The sequence below is a fragment of the Scomber japonicus genome, chromosome 19, assembly GCF_027409825.1.
Source record: "Scomber japonicus isolate fScoJap1 chromosome 19, fScoJap1.pri, whole genome shotgun sequence".
Lineage (NCBI taxonomy): Eukaryota > Metazoa > Chordata > Actinopteri > Scombriformes > Scombridae > Scomber > Scomber japonicus.
This window is the reverse complement of record NC_070596.1, coordinates 29,424,216-29,443,298: the sequence shown is the minus strand read 5'-3', so window position 1 is coordinate 29,443,298 and position 19,083 is coordinate 29,424,216. Positions and strand designations below refer to the sequence as shown.

Sequence of the window (19,083 nt, the reverse complement as noted above, 5' to 3'; positions counted from 1 at the left end):
AAAATGTTTTATATATCAGTCCAAACCCCTGTTTAATCCAGGCTAATATGATATCAGGCTAATTAACTGTTAATGAGTCGGGTTAAAAAGTATAAATGCTGAGTGTTTAAACTGCTTTTTTTAATGTCGTTTCTGTTATTAAGTCATTTAACTATAATTTAGTGTTAAAATTAAGATTTCAGAAAAAAGTTGTTGATTATTCTCATATTTTTACCAATGATAGACAAGGCAAATTTATTCATATAGTACATTTTAACAACAAGGCAATTCAAAGTGCTTTACTTAAAACATAAAATTGCATCAAGAAAGAATATAAAAGCAACACATGACAAAATAAATACAGTTAAAAGTGATAAATTGGAAAGAAAATTAAGAGAATAAGACATAAAAAGTTAAGTTTACGGAAATTTGATAGCAGCTCTGCCCCCATTCAGATGAATGAGTGAGCTGCGTTAAGTTAACGGATGTTTCAGCTCATTGTTTAGCCGGTTGACTCTCAGAGCTCTCGTAATTTATTGGTTATTATTTGCATACGATAATTATTAGCTTCTGGTACAATACTTTAACATTTCTTATCTGGCAACAGTTGACTGATATCAGAGAGCTCCTCTCGGCTTTACGGAGCTTTATAGTTGAGTTTCAGCTCATTGTTTAGCTGTCTGGCTGCAACTTTACTGTTTTGGTTTTACTCTGTGCTCTCATAGCGTCGTTTTCAGAGAAAAAGCTGTAAACAAAGCAGATAAAGAGCCAGATATTCTCCTCAGGAGTTGGTAGAGAGTAAAAACAGACTTAAAAGAGAGTGAATATTCGATTTACATTCAACAAGATTCAAGATTACTTCATTTAAGGTGAACAAATTAAACCTCTAACAGTGTTTAATGAGCTGCGTTAGCCGTATTAGAATTAACAGCATGATTTTAACCTGATAGCATTTCGTTAGCCTGATAACATCTCGTTTGCCTGATAGCTTTTGATAGCCTGATAACATTTTGTTAGCCTGATAGCAATTTGTTAGCCTGATAACATTTCGTTAGCCTGATAGCATTTCGTTAGCCTGATAACATCTCGTAGGCCTGATAGCATTTCGTTAGCCTGGATTAGCTGCACCGTATTTAACAGGACCCAGCAGTATTTAGATAATAAGCAATATTAGACTTCAAAGAGCATGAATTCATCCCTTTAAATTATTATCATGGAACATTTTCAGTCTGTGCTGCTTGTTATAAATAATAATGACCCGGTTTGATTTCCCATGTAGATTTTTGTACAAAATGTTTTAAACAGAGAAAAGGTTTTTTTTAAAAGGGAGAGGTGAGATTACAGAGCAGCACACAGATTAAAATATGGATTATTATGAATGTGTGGAGAGTGTGCTGCGGCTATTAATCATAGTATATATATATAAAAATATATATATATATATATAACATAGATACTATATGAAGCCATATGGAATGAATTTAACTTATTGTATACTTTAAACTATGAATGGACTGTGATATTAAATAAAGGTCATTGGAACTGAAGTGATTCTGTTAATGATGACTTCCTCGCTGTTTACAGATTCGTTGTTTCTTGCAGAGAAAACATCTGTTGGGTTTTTTTTTATTTTATTATGACTGTTTTCAACGCCAAAATACTCCTGATTATTATTTTACACATTTTTTTGCAACACTGAGTTAAATTTTGGGAGCGTTCTCAGACCCCTTTTCCACCGAGCTGGAGCTGGTGCTGGTTCGGAGCCAGAGCCTGACTAAGCGCTGGTTCTTTGCTTTTCCACCACCAAAGCTCCAGCCTCAAGCCTCAGAACTGTAGCCAGAGCGAGTACCAACTCTTTGCTGGTCTAAAGCAAGAACCGATTATGTCAGCGGACTGGGGGCGTTGCTAATGTTTATTAGCCGGCTAGCGGGGTTAAAGTTTATTAGCCGGCTAGCAGGGCTAACGTTTATTAGCTGGCTAGGGGGGCTAACGTTTATTAGCTGACTAGCGTGTCATTTACAGAGGGTTAAAGATTTGTTGATTAAAAATACTATTTTTATCATTTTTTTGCCAGAGCTGTCTTCTTCTTCTTCTTCTTCTTCTTCGTTTCCGGCAGGCTAGATGCCTTGTGCCATGTTGCTGCCTCTCACTGGTGAATCATGGAAGTGCTGCAAAGGCTACGTTATTAGCACCAACTGAGCACTGGCTCTAGCACTAGCTCCGAACCAGCACCGGCTCCAGCTCGGTGGGAAAGGGGGTATCAGACAGAGGAACAGTAGATGTTTTACTACAGATCTGGAATCTGTTGTTTTTACAAAATCCAACAAAAATAAGGGAAATATGTGAAATGTGAGTGCGTCAAAGGAAACATGGCAAAGATAAGATTTTTTTATGCATTTTTTCGTCATACATTCTTCATACATTCTCCTTTTTTTTATATATATATTGTTGTCAGTGTATATGCATTTTATGGCTTTTCTACTCCATGTGGGGGTTTTTGGGGGTTTTACTGTATCTGTGGCTTTTATGAGCTTTTATGTAATCATCCTTGTTTGTGTTACTGTGAGCGTCCGTCATCCTGGTGTCATTGTCAGCTGTGTGTGCAATAATAGGAACTATTAAAACTCAACATGTCCCGTCTGTGCTGTTTAATTTCGTATCTTTATTTAAAAGATAAAGCTGCTGTTATAGTCTGTGTTTTTATTATTTCAAGAAGATCAGAACGATAAGAGCAAAACCAACAATGTGTCTCAAATTTAACCTTCCTGTCGTCCTCCCAGGTCAAATGGACCCCGTCTGTTTTGACTGTTCATTCTTTCCTCCCTCCTTTCCTTCCTCCTTTCCTTCCTTCCTTTCTCCTTCTTTTCTCTGTCCTTCTTTCCTTCCTTGTTTCCTTCCTCCTTTCCTCTGTCTGTCCTTCCTTCCTCTGTGCTTCTCTGTGGAGATTTATGTGCAGAGTTTCTTTTCACATTGATCTGCTGAAGGAGGAAAGTTGTGGTCCAGTATTCATGTTGTGTTCAGCAGGAAAAAATCAGTTTCTTCAACTAGAAGCACTTTTTTTTGGGGGGGGGGGGCTCATGAACTTACAACAAAACAACTCAAATCACACTTATCATAGTCTCGTAAGTTTATCTAATTTATCTAGTTTCAAGGCCCAAGAGAGGACACACTGCAACCACAAGACATTTATTCTGACCCTTAATGATCAAATGCCTCTATCTATATGCAATCTGGGCCTCGAGCTCCGGGGGGCCTCGAGCTCTCAGAGGCCTCCGTCACATAGTGTTTTTTTTTTTTTTTTGTGAGTAGACCTCATTAATCTCTTAATACACGCACCTATTATCAATCATTGGCTTTGGAGACATGTGCTGCCTAATCCTAAACACTGATTGGCTGGTGTGTGGTGTCTCATGAAACAGGAGGAGCTCAAGGACGTAAACAGAACAGTCACGTGTCCCACAGATGCGCGTGCAGGTCAGGAAATGACGTAGAAGGGACCGTCTATGGTTTGTTCCGTGTTACGTGTTGGACTAAATACATGTTGACATATTGAGGAAAGTATTCCGGTTAGAAGGAAACGGATTTCATATTTCAGCAGAATGGATACTTGGCGAGCTGTACAGAAAGTCCTGAGTCATAAGATGATCGTTGTGGATAAAGGGAAGACTTTGAAGGTATGTAGCATTATAGCTTTTCTTACTTTAGCTGAGTGGCTAGCCGAGCTAACCGCTAATACTATTACAGCTGTGAGCAACCATATAATTGGTGAGTGGTCTTGAATGAATCAGGAGAATCTAAGCTTTCTAACAATGTACGGCATGAATATATATGTTTAAGGGTTGGTGTTTAAAACATTCAGAAGAACTTGTGGCTACCTCCCAACTTCCGGTCCGTCCCGTGGACGGAACAGCGTGCTTAAAGTGTCTGTAGTTCCGGTCCTTCATGTTGGCTGAAACAGACAAGTCACCCTCAAACATGCTGAAAACCAGAAGTTTGGCCTGCAGTTAGTCTTCCCTAATGTTTATGTGGCTTTGAGGATGTTCCTCACGTTTCCGGTGACAAACTGTGAGGGGGAGAGCTCATTTTCTCATTTGGGGAGAATCAAAAATGAGCCGGAAGTCCTTTATCACTACTGGCAACAGAGTCTGAACCTGTTAGAGACCTGGACTTTAGAGATGCTGTGGAGGAGTTTGCTACTAGGAGAAAGGTTCATTGCATAAGGGAGCTACTCTAATATATATATATATGTGTGTGTGTGTGTGTGTGTGTTGTTAATGTGCATTGGTTTTTGTATGACTCGGAAAACATTAGTTGTTGGGATGTTTGATATTGTGGAGATTCTAAAAACAGGTTGTTTGCTATTCTTTGAAGTGTTTCTGCATATCTGAGTGTAGACTGTTTTGATAATACACACACACACACACACACACACACACACACACACACACTGCATGTGCTGAGAGTCTTGTGTTGAATCCTGTGCAAGTTCAGGAGTTTCCAACAACTACTACATCCACAATTAGTCTAATCTACACTCGTTGTCTGTGTGTGTGTGGGGGGGGGGGGGGGCGCCTCTGAATCTTAATCCAGCCTTGTCTATACGTACAAAAGGTCTTGGCCTCAGCTGGGTGTGTAGTCTGACAGCTTGTTATACCTTCATTATTAGCTTAGCATTAGCATCCTGATGTCTGGATGGAAACTGCTCAGATAGAAAGATCTACACTTTAACTATGAGATATTCTAGGTTTGCAGAGCAGTGCCTCTCCATCATGGCATTGTTCTTTACTGAGTATTGATGAAGGAACATGTCATTGAGTTCAGCCGTGTGACTCGTTGATGTGTTTTTAATGTTTTTTGGACAATAATGAAGATCTGTGGCACAGAGAAATGAGATATATCAGGCTTTGGATACACACACTGTACTCGTAGATCAATTCAGTGTTTCGTCTCATACTGGAAATAAAAAATACAGACTGTCACAGACTGTGTTTATTATGCAGCCATCATCCAATTAAATTGTAAACAGATGGCACGGACTCTGAGTTTGAGTAAATATGTTGAACGTCCTAAAAAAAAAAAGTAGAGTGGTTGGTATAAAAAGGACAAACTTGGTGCTTCCATGTAGTTTTGTAATATTGCAAAAGATATAAAATAAACGTATTGTATTCATTTTCTTCATTCAGAATTAACGACTGCTAATTAAAAGGTGCCCAAACACCTGTGGCAGCCTTCAAACAAGCAAAGAACCAGAGAACACGTCACCAACATCTCAACGCTCGGTTCCTAAAACAGTGCCGTGCTTTTTCTGCCTTACAGTTACGAAATCAAGTGAAAGTAGCTCCATGAATGGTCTTGGTGTTTCTGTCAAGAAAAACATTTGTGTCAGAGGCGACCCCTCCCTTTGGAAACACGGTGAGCACATTACTGCATTACTCAGGAACTACCTGGCAAACCTCTCTGCAAACAGCCGCCTTAAAAAACAACAAAAAAAAGTCAATTACAGAGCCCGGCTCGGTCCGACGTGAACTCTGCTGACTTATATTTTTCTTTCTCAAACTGCAGTGTGATTGCTCATGAGTTGTCGTGATGTATTTGAGATAATAGCTGAAGTCAGAGGCGCCTGTGGGAAAAGAGACGGAGGCAGAGTCATGGCTTAGGTACTGTTTTTATTGTCCTTTTGTCTTTGGGTCCCTAAAGTTTTCCTTGTATGCTGCAGTTATTAACAAGGCTCCTGATGAAGACAGTTAGTCAGACAATACACAAAAGAAAAGGCAATATATCATTTGATTTGTTTCTTTTAAATCCTTTACATGGATAGTTTGACACTTTTGGGAATATTGGGAGATCCCTCTTCACTTCCTTGCTGAGAGTTTGATGAAAACATTGATACCACTCTCACACCTGCACAAAATTAGCTTAGCTTAGATTAGCACACATTCAGATCACAGAGAAAAGCTTATTAACTAGATGTTTGGAGAATCCAGAAGGTCATTTAAAACACTTCATACAAAATATTCTATCCACTAAATGATGATTTTAACCGAGTTCCCCGAAGCTTCTTCCCCTGTGCTTCTGTTTCCAAATCAAAACTAAGAAGTCGCAACACGAGGAACGAGTTAAAAGTCTTTTTTATTGTGCAATGAACAGAATATTTTCATCCTGGATGGTTAGATGAGTCTGAAGAGTTTTTAGAAGACTTAGTGAGTTTTAAACGCATTGCTAGTTTAATTATCTTCATTCCTTTTACCTCTGTGACCCGAATGTATGCTAATACATATCAGGCACAAAATGGGGCTAGGCTTAGCTTAGCATTAAGGCTAGAAGCAGGGGGGGGGGGGGGCATAAATAGTCTGGCTCTATCCAAAGTACAAAAACAAAACAACACCCACCAGCACCTCTAAATTTGACTCATCAAGATGACAAGTTGTGGGTTTACTGAGAGTTCATTTGCACTTCCCAAAAATGTCAAACTATTCCTTTAACAAACTGACACTTAACATCGTTTGTAATTCGTTTACAATAACTGAAAATAATACAAGAGGAACAAATCTCTTCAGTGCTGTGTTCATTTCACAGCTGTTTTTGTCAAACCAGAATTGAACTGAAAGCTATTTCCACCAGTCTGTTGTTCAGTGATAAGTGTAGCAGGACTCAGTGGCTTGTCAAAGGTGGAGCCAAGTAAAACTAACTCTACCTCAGCCCGAGTGGATGACCTAAACCAGTGTCTGGGGGCCAGCTGGGACTGTGCTTAGTGAGCTTACACTTGATCAATGTGCACCGTTTACTGGATGATACCCTTACATGGAAGAAGCCCTTAGTGCCTCCATGCAGGAATTACTGGTATTTTTGGATGTATTGTATTTCTGTCTCATTCAGCAGGCTGGTGCAGGCTGGCCGACCGCCTGCTGCGTCTGCACTCAGGACACCCAGAGACAGGTCGGCTGGTGCAGAGCTGAGTCCTGCAAAACTTCAGATAGCGATCAGTTAGCCAGTCGCTGCCAGGAAGACCGGCTTCAATCCCAACTGTGACCTCAGCTCTCCGTACATCACTCGCAAAACTTTCTCCACGTAAACCTCAGGAGAAAAGTCCAAAGGTTGTTTTTTATTATTCCTGCAGTCAGGTATTATCTTAAAATGGGTTTTTTCGTTATCTCACAGGTGTTGGAGTACAGTCTGCATAGAAGGATTGAGTCTTAGTCACATTTGAATTATTTGGTTATTGTTGGTTTAACATAAAAATGAGACTAAACTGTCTTTTCCGTCAAAAGTTAAACTTCAGTGTAATTATACTCACGACGTTGTAGCTTTCTCAAACTAGAGCTGCTGCCATCTTTCATGTGTAGTTGTCATGGTTACAGGTGTTGGCAGAAAAGGCATTGTGTACCTGTTTATAGCACCCACCAGTAACTCCACAGGAATACAGCTATCTAACCCTCTGGCTATTTAAACCATGGCTGCATTAGATGTATTAATATTAAGACGTGAGAACTAGATATCAGATGGCGCCCATTGTAATGGTGATTGCTTGCCAAGCCAATAAGCCAAAACAGTTTATTTCTTTTGTTGTAATAAATTGGCAGCCAGACTGAATATCAGCACCATATCAGCTCTTTTAATACATCCATGGTTTATACAGAGACGCCCACGTGTTTATCTTTACGCTAGCAGTCAAAACGTCAGATAACATTAATGCAAAACAATCCCGTTAGCAAAACATCAAGCAGAAGATTTTAGATGTTTGACCGCTGACGTTAATCCTGCATTCATTCACACTGATAACTAACAGAAAGTAACAGAAATGTTAGCTCTACAGCCCTCGATTGTGTTGTTAACGTTAGCTTACTGTAGATGCATTTAGTTTTTTTTATTGTTAATGTTTGCTAACGTTACCGGCTCAGCTACGTTTCTGAAACTCAAGATGCTGTTAAATCTCATCTACATACAATGTTTAATTCCATTATGTTGAAATATTCATTAAGTTTTGATCCCTTGCTATATATCTTAGATCTTTTTTATATATCTTAGATCTTTTTCATAGGTAATTCTTAGTTTTATTTAGTCTAGTCACTTTTTTGTTACGCTAAAAAGGACATGACCGACCATGTAAGAGAACCAACAGTGGCTACGAAACTAGCATCAAACGTAAAAGCCCCTCTAGAGCCAGCGTTCGGGGTGTCCTTTCTGGGCTACTGTACAAACATGGTGGGCTGCGTGGAAGAGGGCCCGCTCCCTGTGTAAATATAAAGGGCTCATTCTAAGCTAACAGAAACACTTATTCTTATTATCAGTTGATTAGACATTAATTAAAATATATTTATGAATATTATACTCCATTTCTGCTGGGGCTGGGTATCAGTACTCAATACCTTTTTAAGGTATTGACCAAAATTATACCTGCAATCAATCCTTTTTGCACCCAGAATTAGAAGATATGACTATTTGTATGGACTTGCTCACATCATATTAATAATTTGAAGACTTTGAAAATGCATTTGTGTAAAAATCCAATCATTTAGATGTGGAGAAGTGTGGAATATTCATATGATGGGTATCCAATGAAGTATTCAATTGGTATCAGTATCACTTTAAAGGATTGGTACAGGTGTTGTCATTATTTAAACAATACCCAGCCCTAATTTCTGCTGAGTCTGTTCTGCTCGATGCCACTACATTTTTCACACTGGTCCTTTAAATTCCAAATGTCCACCCACTGTGTTGGCCGCTGCTGCTGCTGCTGCCAGCTCAGCCAGCAGAGAGGAAAAGCAGAGTGGAGCAAGAAAGCCTGTGAAGGAGGGCTGAGGTCACAGATTGGGGCTATTCCTGGCTCTAATCATTCACTATAAGAAACTATGTAGTATCAAAAATAGCAGTTTATCAAGGCGCTAGATAGATAGTGTTTGTGTGTGTGTGTGGATCTACACTGTGTGCCTGTAGAAGCTAAGTCATGCTCTGGAGTCTAAGTTCAAGCCAAACAGAGATGCAGCCACGAGGTCTAATTAGCTGTAAAACTGCAGAGTAACAACACTCTCCAGCACAGAACTGCTTTTATTGATGCCAGGCATTTTTTTTTCTACTGCTGCATAGGCTGAACTACTGTTTGCCCCCTCTTGGCATCTTCTATATGTTCAGTGCAAAATTTCACATCTTTTTTATTTTATTATTTTTTAGGCTTGTGGAGTTCTTGTTCTATGTTTTTATGTAAACCAAAGAGACTTGGATAGACAGTTTGGCCAAAAAGACAAAAAATAATAAATCGTAAATATTACTATATATCAAAAAATAGTCATTAACAGATTTCTAGATAATCACATTCTACGTACTTAGAAAACATAAACAATGCTAACAGTTGGATTTTTCCTATTTCTTACTCATTTTGGTGACGAGACTGACACATTGGTATAAAAACGTAAAATACTGGACGGTATGATGAAAGTACAAACTACCAGTCGTAGCACCTTGTAAAGTTTGGACAGCAAAGATCGGTTTAGTATCACAGGTCAGATCTAATCTAATCTTCCTTTTCCGTGTGTTTTCGGCGGTGTTTTCATGGCTTTCGTTGTTGTTCCAGGTCCTGAACAAAAAAAACTTAGATAAGTGCCCAAAAAGTATCAGTCCAACCACAAAACTCTCAGCTCGGATGTGTCGCTCCTTGTTTCGTGCCCAGTTCGTTCTTGATTGACCGTATTGTTGTGGCTGTGTGATATCTTCCAACCCTCAACCCCTCCCACACAATAATCCCCCTCCCCTCCAACCCCCCCAAAAGGCATTGATTAAATAATATGAACCTTAAATATGTGTAAACTATCCCTTGTAGAATATCAGGTCCCAGATTACAAAGCAACAACATGACTCTGTCTTAATGTTTCCATGAAATTAAGCATCACAGTTTGAATGTGTTTCTTCATACCTCCTCTGTCTCTTTTTCACTCCACTAGTGTGTTCACTAGTGTGTGTGTTTTTGTGTGTGTGTGTGTGTGTGCATGCTAATGTGTGTGTATGTGTGTGTCTGCAGGTTGTCAGTATGTGTTTGCAGCTCAGTTGTTGCCCTTGAAGCAGTAAACTCCGTACAGCTTGTGCTTTTTGTCGGGGAAGCCGCTGAACCTCACGGCGGCTTCTGTGGGACTGCAGCGTCGGCGCGGGTTGGCGATGGGATAACGGACGCTGCCGTCGGCCAACCAGCCGGCGTCGCAGCGGTCGAAGCCCAGTAGCTTCCAGGCGGCGTACATCTGGCCAACCTTAGCGATCTGAGCGCCGTCTTTTTGACAAGCACTGACCGCCTCGTCGTAGGTCAGCTTGGAGGGGTGGATCAGGTAGTAGAACCGACCTGGGAAGACAGAAGAAAGGACGATAAGCACAAAAACACATGAAGGCAAAACTATAAAAAAACAGTCAAAACAACTGGAATTCATAACGTGACAGTGGTGCTAAAGGAAAGATGAAAGGTTATAACCAAAATTAAGTTCCATTCTTTGGAAACAATCAATATCCACAGAAAAAATCATTAATATCAGGTCAACAGACATTTAGACTTGAAGGTGGACTAACTCCATAATCCTGCTGTCAGGTTGTTGAAATTCATATTGCTGTCCTTTACCAACATTAAAATACTTCCTGCATGCAAACTGCAAATTAAAGAGTCATATGAAACATCTTATAAATATATCTACATGTGCAGCCATGTTTTGTAAAATAGTGAAAGTGAAAAATGTAAAATATAAGAATGTCCATTTTTGGAGGGAGTTGTTACAGCCACATACATCCCATGTACCCACAAAGTCCCTGGTTCGAGTCTGGCAAGGAACCTTGGTTACATGTCATAACCATCTCTCTTTCCCCTTGTTTCCTGTTGGCCTGACTGTCCAATAATAAGGGCAAAGAAACACCCCAAAAAATAAAAGAATGTCCTATTTTTTGTGTACTTTATGTTAACAATTTTCCAATCACAGCCAACCATTAAACACGCTGGTAGTAAATTCAAGAGAAAATTCAATGAGCTTCACTTTCCTTTTAGTTTACCTTTACTTTCCATTTGTAATGCATTTCAAATCTCTGGAAATCTCTGTTTGCACATAAAACAATGCTGTTGGTGAAAATACAACCACATTTTTAACCAAAAATCTTAAAAGGAAGTCTGGAAACATAAAGCTTTCTCTTGCTAGTTGTGAAGCCGACTGCAAAGCTTTACTTCTATTAGCAACTGTTTTTTATGGCCTGATCCATCAGTCTGCTGGTTTTTATTGGACTGTTGTCTTTAGGAGGAACCTTAAATAAAGGCTTAAACACACACACACACACACACACACACACACACACGGGTATAATGTCCTCACCTTTGTAGTGTGAGGTGAAGCAGAACACGTCGTACTGGTTCTTGTCTTTGTCTCTCACGCCGTAGTTTCGGATGCCCGGCACCGTGTTCTTGCCTCCGCAGGGTTCTCTGGGGGTGGTGATGGGATACTGGACCGAGCCGTCATTCAGCCAGCCGGCATTGCACCAGTCCAATCCTCCTCGCCAGGCGTCATACAGCTGGTCGAAGGACGCTACGATGGCGTCCTGGGAACGACACGCCCGCTCCGCGTCGTAGAAATTGAGGTTGTAGCGACCCAGACGTGGGAAGTATGGGAAGAGAACACCTACATGTAGAAAAAGAGAGCAGAATAGGGGTTAACATGTGTTCCATTTAGAAATGTACTTAGCTGACTAATGGCGCTTTTCCACTACACAGTTCCAGCACTACTCGGCTCGACTCAACACGGTTCCAGGAACGACCTTTTCCATTACAAAAAGGTACCTACTCAACGTGGGCGGGGTCGTCATAGCAACGGCTCAGCGAAACTGCTGTGACTTCGTTTTATACGCGACACAAACACATAAACAATGGAGGACATGGAGGCGATGGTGTACTTGCTGCTGTATGTGTCTTTCTGTCACACACAAAGCAAGAAAATTGAGCTGTATGGCTGTAACGCTGTTGCTGGTATTTAAAAATGGCGGGTTTGATTCTTGTGTGGGACGGCTCATGACTCTTCCAGCGACAACTCTTCTGACCAATCCGGCAGGGTGGCCGGCAGTCTGATGACGTCATATTTTAGTATCGGCTCGGCTCGCTTGGAACCTCAGCAGAGCAGATACTAAAAAAGTACCAGGTACCAGGTATTATCCCTAGTGGAGACGCAAAAAAACCGAGTCGAGTCGTGCTGGAACTGTGTAGTGGAAAAGGCCCATAATAAACATGAGCATATCCTCTGTGTTACACTTCAAGAATAGAAATGTACAAGTAATTGATATTTTATCCACACACAATAAACAGTGACCTGTTTGTGACTTCATGACCTCAAAGTACTCTTCATGACCTCAAAGTACCGTACTGACACAAATCTTTAAAGCAATTGCAGTTCAGCAGCCAAGATGCCACTTAAACGCTCTAAAGTGAGTCTACACTACACGCCTGTTACACACGATAAAAGAATGATGGGTATCTAATGAAGTACTCAGCTGGTATCAGTATCACTTTAAGGAGACTTGGATTGGTGCTTGTACCATAATTTTTTCAACTATACCCAGCCCTAATGAACTCATACTTTACAAAACTGTGCCACCTCTAAAGAAACTGACTGTAAGACACCCTGGACTCATCCTCTGAGGTTGGTATCCTGGTGTTTAACTGAATGAGTGAAAGTAAAACCAGGTCTCACTGTGCAAACACAGCTGCTCCCCTGTCCCAGTCTGGTGCCAGCATGTTTGACTTCGGGCAGTAATGGCTGATGTCTCCGGCTGCTCTCAAACATAAAGAAGCTGCTCTGACACCAACGTACACGATGTTAAGAGAACATCTGACTTTCCCCCGAGCGCTCTCTGCTCACGTTGCTAATTTTAGCCCAACTGCGGCCCGTTACAGTCCGGTACAGTTTAACAGTCTTTTTATTTTTAGACATTACAGCCACACATTCTCATTCTTTGACATTTTTAAGAGACATTACACCAAAGGTGCCAAACTCATTTTCATTCAAGGGCCACATACAGTCCAATTTAATCTCATGTGGGCCGGATCACTAAAAGGAAGGAAGGACGGAAGGAAAAGAAGGAAGAGAATACAGGAAGGACAGATGGAAGGAAGAGAAGATCGGAAGGAAGGAAGGGAGGGAAGATCGGAAGGAATGCAGGAAGGAAGGAATGAAGGGAAGAAGGACAGATGGAAGGAAGAGAAGACAAGAAGGAAAGAAAGGAAGGAAGGAAGGAAGGGAAGATCGGAAGGAAGGGAAGATCAGAAGAAAGGAAGGAATGAAGGGAAGAAGGACAGATGTAAAGAAAAGGGAAGATCGGAAGGAATGAAGAAAGAAAGAAAGGTAGGAAGGAAGGAAGAGAGGAAAAGAGGAAGAAATACACTGGGCCGGATTGGACCTCTCGGCAGGCCGGTTCTGGCCCACGGGCCGCATGTTTGACACCCCTGCATTACACTAAAATATCACACCTTCCAGGTCAAGTGCCACCACCGTCGTTCCGTCTTCCAGCCCGTCGATGACTTCACATTTATATTTCCCATAATCCTCCAGGGTGATATCTGTGATGACCAGAGACGCGTCCATCGGAGAGGATCCTTGTAGGTGGACTCGTCCGTGAAAACTGCCGTAACTCCTTTTGTGGAAATCCATGGCGACAAAAACGTCCACCTAAAGAACGATGGAGAGAGGTCAAGATGCTATCGAAATGTCCTGGAAGATTTAATATGTCCACAAAGACATTCACATATATAAAGTTACTGTTGAAAGCCTCCTGACTTTACTTTTAGAGCAGAGGTGTCAAACTCATTTTCATTCAAGGGCCACATACAGACCAATCTGATCTCATGTGGGCCGGATCATTAAAAAGATGGAGGGAAGGAAGGAAATAAGAAGGGAAGGAAGGAAAGACAGGCAAAAGGAAGGAGGGAAGAAGGAAGAAAGGAGGAAGGACAGAAGGAAGAAAGAAGGGAAGGACAGAAGGAAGAATGGTAGGAAGGATAGAAGGAAGAAAGGTAAGAAGGAAGAAAGGTAGGAAGGACAGAAGAAGAAAGGAAGGACAGAAGGAAGAAAGGAAGGACAGAAGGAAGAAAGGGAGGAAGGAGTTTATTCCTTCCTTCCTTCCTTCCTTCCTTCCTTCCTTCCTTCCTTCCTTCCTTCTACTTGTCCTTCTACTTGTCCTTCCCCTTTTCTTTCCTTCCTTCCTTCCTTCCAATGGTCAGGCCCACATTGGATCAAATTGGGCTGTATGTGGCCCTTGAATGAAAATGAGTTTGACACCTCTGCTCTATAATGTGTAATATAGACTTTAACCTCTTTCAGGTAGTCTGAGGTCAGCTTGGTCCACTTGATCCTCATCTTACGATTGGGTGCCAGCGTTTGGTCCCTTTGAATCTTGCACGGTAAGGTGGCGTTCCCTCCTCGCCTCGACACCACCTTCGATTGTTCTGCCATCACTGAGAGTCGAGGGCCGTTCTCTGCAACACAGGCACGACATTACACACACAAAATTACTGACTGTTACTTTTAAATAATCTACTTCTTGCTTCGTGATGCCTCGTCGGCCCACAGACTTTACATTGTGATTTATCAGCTTGAGGAAAGTTTTATGAATATTAAACCACCATGGGTCAAAAATTCATGACATAAAGAGTCATAATTGAGCTTGTTTGTAATTCCAGGTCTCCTATCAATGGTTTGGGCTGCAGGGTGATTCTTATATTAATACCAACTATCACCAATACCAACTATTACCATCTGCCAAATGTTACAGAGCCCCCATATGCAAGTTTTAACAGATTTAAATATTCATTTATCCCTACCTCCATTAGAATAATAAATAAGATTATGTAAACTGGGTGAGGTATGCATTACTGTCATGTTGATGCTCTGCTCTGATTGGTGTAGTCCCCTTACTGTTACCTTGTATGGACATTTGTGGGAATGTGCAATATGTGTACTTATTATATTTATGTATTTATTGAGGCAACAGGTAGCATTGTATGGGTTGAGCATAGCCGAGTGGTCTTATCCTGCATGTCATTCCTACCTCTCTGCCTCCTGTTTCCTGTCTCTCTCTACTAAATATACTATACCAAAAAATATACTTAAACAAAAAAAACAGGTAGCATTGTATTATTTATTGTTGTGCAAATGTGCAACCTTACTTTTACTTTCTTTGTTCTTTTTAACTATGGCGGCAGCTTGTCTCAGCACTTAAAGACAAATTTCCCTTCAGGGACAATAAAGTATCTATCATCTATCTATCTATCTATCTATCTATCTAGAGCACCAAATGTGGATTCATCCGCCACTGAAAGTAGTCCCTAACAAATGCAGCTTTTTCTCACAATCCAAGAAAACCTATTTAAACTGCTTTATTTTATCCAAACCAAAAGATACGAAATCAATAAAACAAAGAAAAGCAACATTTTCCTCACATTTCATTTTATGCTAGAACCAGCAAATGATTTTTAATATTTCAAGCAAAAATTACAATAACTGAAGTAGTTTTCTGCCTTCTGCCCTCTATCTATCTGCAGTACTGTGAGTGACCACTAGGGGGAAATTGGCTGCAAGGCTAAATAGCAGCATTGTATCCAGTTCTTGTAATAGATCCAGGAGTGTAGCCAATGTGTTAGCATTAGCCTGCCGAGCTAACAATCAAACAATCAGTAATGGATGAAATAAAGTCAAAACTTGCAAAGAGGGAGCTTTTTAAAATCCCCAATGATTCGAGGAAGGCTGCTGCATTGTAATCAATAGTCAATAAAGTAAATGCCAGAAAAATTATTGGCAATTATTTTGATTGACGATTAATCATTTTTTAAGCTAAAAATAATGCTTCACAGTTACAGGTTCCAGCATCTCAGACTTACAGTATATACAGTTTCTCTTTATCACAGTAAACTGAATATTTATGGATTTTTAACTTTTGATCAGGCGAAACAACTGAAGAGGTCACCTTGGTCGCAGAGAAGTTGTCATGGGTATTTGACCCTTTTTTGGACATTTCATTTTATACACCAAATGTTTAATCAATTAATCCGAAAAAATTGCAACATTAAGTCAATAATAAGAAAATAATAGTTAGTTGCAGCCTCGTAGGAAACATGATGACCTTCTAAAAACCTCCAACCTTCCTCCACAACTCCTAAAAGCATCATTTTGTGCCCGTCTGTTCTGGATTATAAATATTTGGACTGTTGACTGTTGAAGCTCAGCAGGAGAAGCCGTTCATCTGGACCATATTCACCTAACCAGACAGATTATTTATTACTTTGAGAGGCTGCAGTGTTCATGCTGGTTGACTGCAGTGTGTGTTCTGCCACTAAAACCTACAGCTCAGATTCAGATTCATTTTATTCTTTGTCCCAAAAAGGCACTTACTGTAGTCTGCAGCAGGAATACAGATTAAAACACAACAACAAATGTATTGATTGGAATTAAAAACATGAATTTATAAAAGGGGAAAAAAACTAATAAATACAAATAAATAAATACGTCCAAGCCAGGGACGGGTGGGGGGACCAGTGCGCTCAATGCTTGGATGGAAAGAGGGATAAAGGAATTGTTCATCAGTTATAAGGCTTTCTGTTTGGTGCTGTGTCTTATTCTATATTCGCTGTTGTCAGATAATTAGTTTTTTGGGTGTGAGAAAGCCTTTTTATATATAAAGTAATCATATAACCTTGTCTATAAGGACCTTGGGTTGGGTCTGAAAGGTGTGGGTATGGGCCTGGTTCAGGTCTTTTTGAATAAGCACCCAAAATACTAAACAATCCCGATAACATCAGGTTCATCTCAGCTAATTATCTTGGATCTGTGTGGTCTCTGCTTCGAATCGATAATGATTATCTCCACTGGAACTATTAAATGTCCTATTGCCTGTCAACCTGCCAGCAGAACATCTTGAGCTTAAATGAGAATATAAATAGTGTGTGTGAGAGCATTAGTATGTGTGTGGGACTGTGTGGATGCAGCGTGTCCACATTTCAGTCAAACCCGCTGCGTCCTGTTCAACCTCCATCAGTAACAGTGTGTTCAGACTCCCTGCCTCCTCCCACGCTGTCAGACCACCGCAGCATTTCTGCTGCATAAGCATCTGAGCTTATCAGTTCACCTGACCAACCAGCTGACGGCACATTGATCCTGCTGTGTGGAAGTGTGCTTGTCAGAAGGAGAGCGAGCGTTTCCTTTACACTGCACCTAAAGGGACTCCCTGAATCATCACAGCGCTGTCTGTCACTAACAGTCTGCAGCATCATATGTGATGTGGCAATGTGTCTTCTGTTCAGAGAGTTTAAGGTTTACTGTCACTGAAACTCTGACAGTCAGTCAGTTAGCTAGTTAGTTAGTTCCTTAGTTGTTTTGGTTTGTAGTTAGTCATTGGTTTCAGGTTAATAGTTAGCTATTACTGTTTGTGAGTAAATGGTTACTTTTTTTAAATGTAGAAGTTAGTTAGCTAGTTAGTCAGTTAGTCAGTCAGTTAGCTAGTTAGTTAGCTAATTAGTTAGTCAGTTAGCTAGTTTGTTTGTTAGCTAGTTAGTTAGTTAGGTTCTCAGTCAGTCAGTCAGCCAGTTAGTTAGTCAGTTAGCGAGTTAGTTCGTTAGCTAGTTAGTTCGTTAGCTAGCTAGTTAGTTAGCTAGTTAGGTTCACAGTTAGTTAGGTTCACAGTTAGTTAGCTAGTTAGTTAGTCAGTTAGCTAGTTAGTTTGTTAGCTAGTTCGTTAGCTAGTTAGTTTGTTAGCTAGTTAGTTAGTTAGGTTCACAGTTAGTCAATTAGATAGTTAGTTAATTAGTCAGTTAGCTAGTTAGTTACTTAGTGAGGTTCACAGTTAGTCATTGGTTTTAGGTTAATAGTTAGCTATTATTGTTACTTTTTAGTTATTATGTAAAAGTCAGTCAGTTAGTTAGTTAGTTTGTTAACATTAGTAAGTTGGCTATTTTAGTTAGTTTATTTTAGTTTTAACTTAATAGTTTGTTAGTTAGTGGCTTCTGTTCATTTTTGACAAGTAGTTAGCTATTAGTTATGTAGTTATTATTAATTATTAATGACTGGTGAGCTTATGAGTTAGTTGGCTATTTTTAGTTAGCAGTTAATCTTTTGTTTTTAGTTAATAGTTTTTAGTTTATTTTAGTTATAATGTGGAAGTTAGTTGTGTAGTTAATAATTGGTTGCTAGTTAGTCATTAGTTTTAAGTTAATAGTTACCTTTTAGTTATTATATAAGTCGTTTTTATTGTACGAAACAAAATGTTGTGTGGTTTTTTGGTAAAAAAGGACAACATGAATCAAATCAAACTTCCTATATCACAGAGACACAAGTGGTAAAATATCATCTCCACCTCTTAACTCAATTATATACGACACAATTATCTTTTAACATTGCGAGTGGTTCTTTATCATTTTAATATACGGTCATTCACTTTCTGTTTATACAGCAGCCTCCAGTTATTGATTACATTAATAAACACTTATATCTGCTTATAGCTACATTATAGTGTGTTAACGACTTATATACTGATTATAAATGTTAAATAGGTGATCTTGCAGGTATCTCTTGTGTCTTCCTTACATTTTTTAAGACTTGACATGTAGAAACTTTTCATGTGTGAGTGCTGATAGCCACATGAGATAACTCTGCTGTCCTGCTGAGCGAATGACCCGCCCACATAGCAGCCTTATCACCGAGATAAACCGAGGAAACTAATGACACTGCAGAGTGAGTGTCATGAACGAAACACAGCGAAAGACACAGCAAAAGAAAAGAAAAGGTCTCGTGTGATTCGGCACTAAAACAGAAAGAGAACCCAGCCTGTGTACTCACCGACGACATAGATGGTTCTGGAGTGCTCCAGCTCAGGATACAAGGAGTCTAAGTTGTCTGCTACACCGAGCGAGATCAAAGCACAGATCAGCACAGGAATCATCTTCACTCACCAAAGAGGGGGTCCGATCACTGCAGAGACAGAGAGAGGAGGTGGTGGTGGTGGTGGGGGGGGGGGGTTATGTACAGTAAAAAGGTCCTTTTAAGAGTAGTTCAGTCACATCGGAGGAAGTTCAGGTTATTACAGGCATGATCAGTATAAGCTAGTGTTTCTATC

General features: G+C 40.1%; 1 protein-coding gene across 1 annotated transcript; it reads right to left on the bottom strand.

The window, feature by feature from the left end:
* Positions 1-10,013: 10,013 nt before the first annotated feature.
* LOC128380153 (hyaluronan and proteoglycan link protein 1-like) lies at positions 10,014-18,909 on the bottom strand. Its single transcript, XM_053339859.1, has 5 exons — positions 18,807-18,909; positions 14,292-14,455; positions 13,451-13,649; positions 11,310-11,612; positions 10,014-10,303 (listed from the first exon to the last, which is right to left on the bottom strand). Exons 1-5 carry the CDS (start codon positions 18,907-18,909, stop codon positions 10,014-10,016), a joined length of 1,059 nt encoding a protein of 352 aa, XP_053195834.1.
* Between the last annotated feature and the right edge of the window lie 174 nt (positions 18,910-19,083).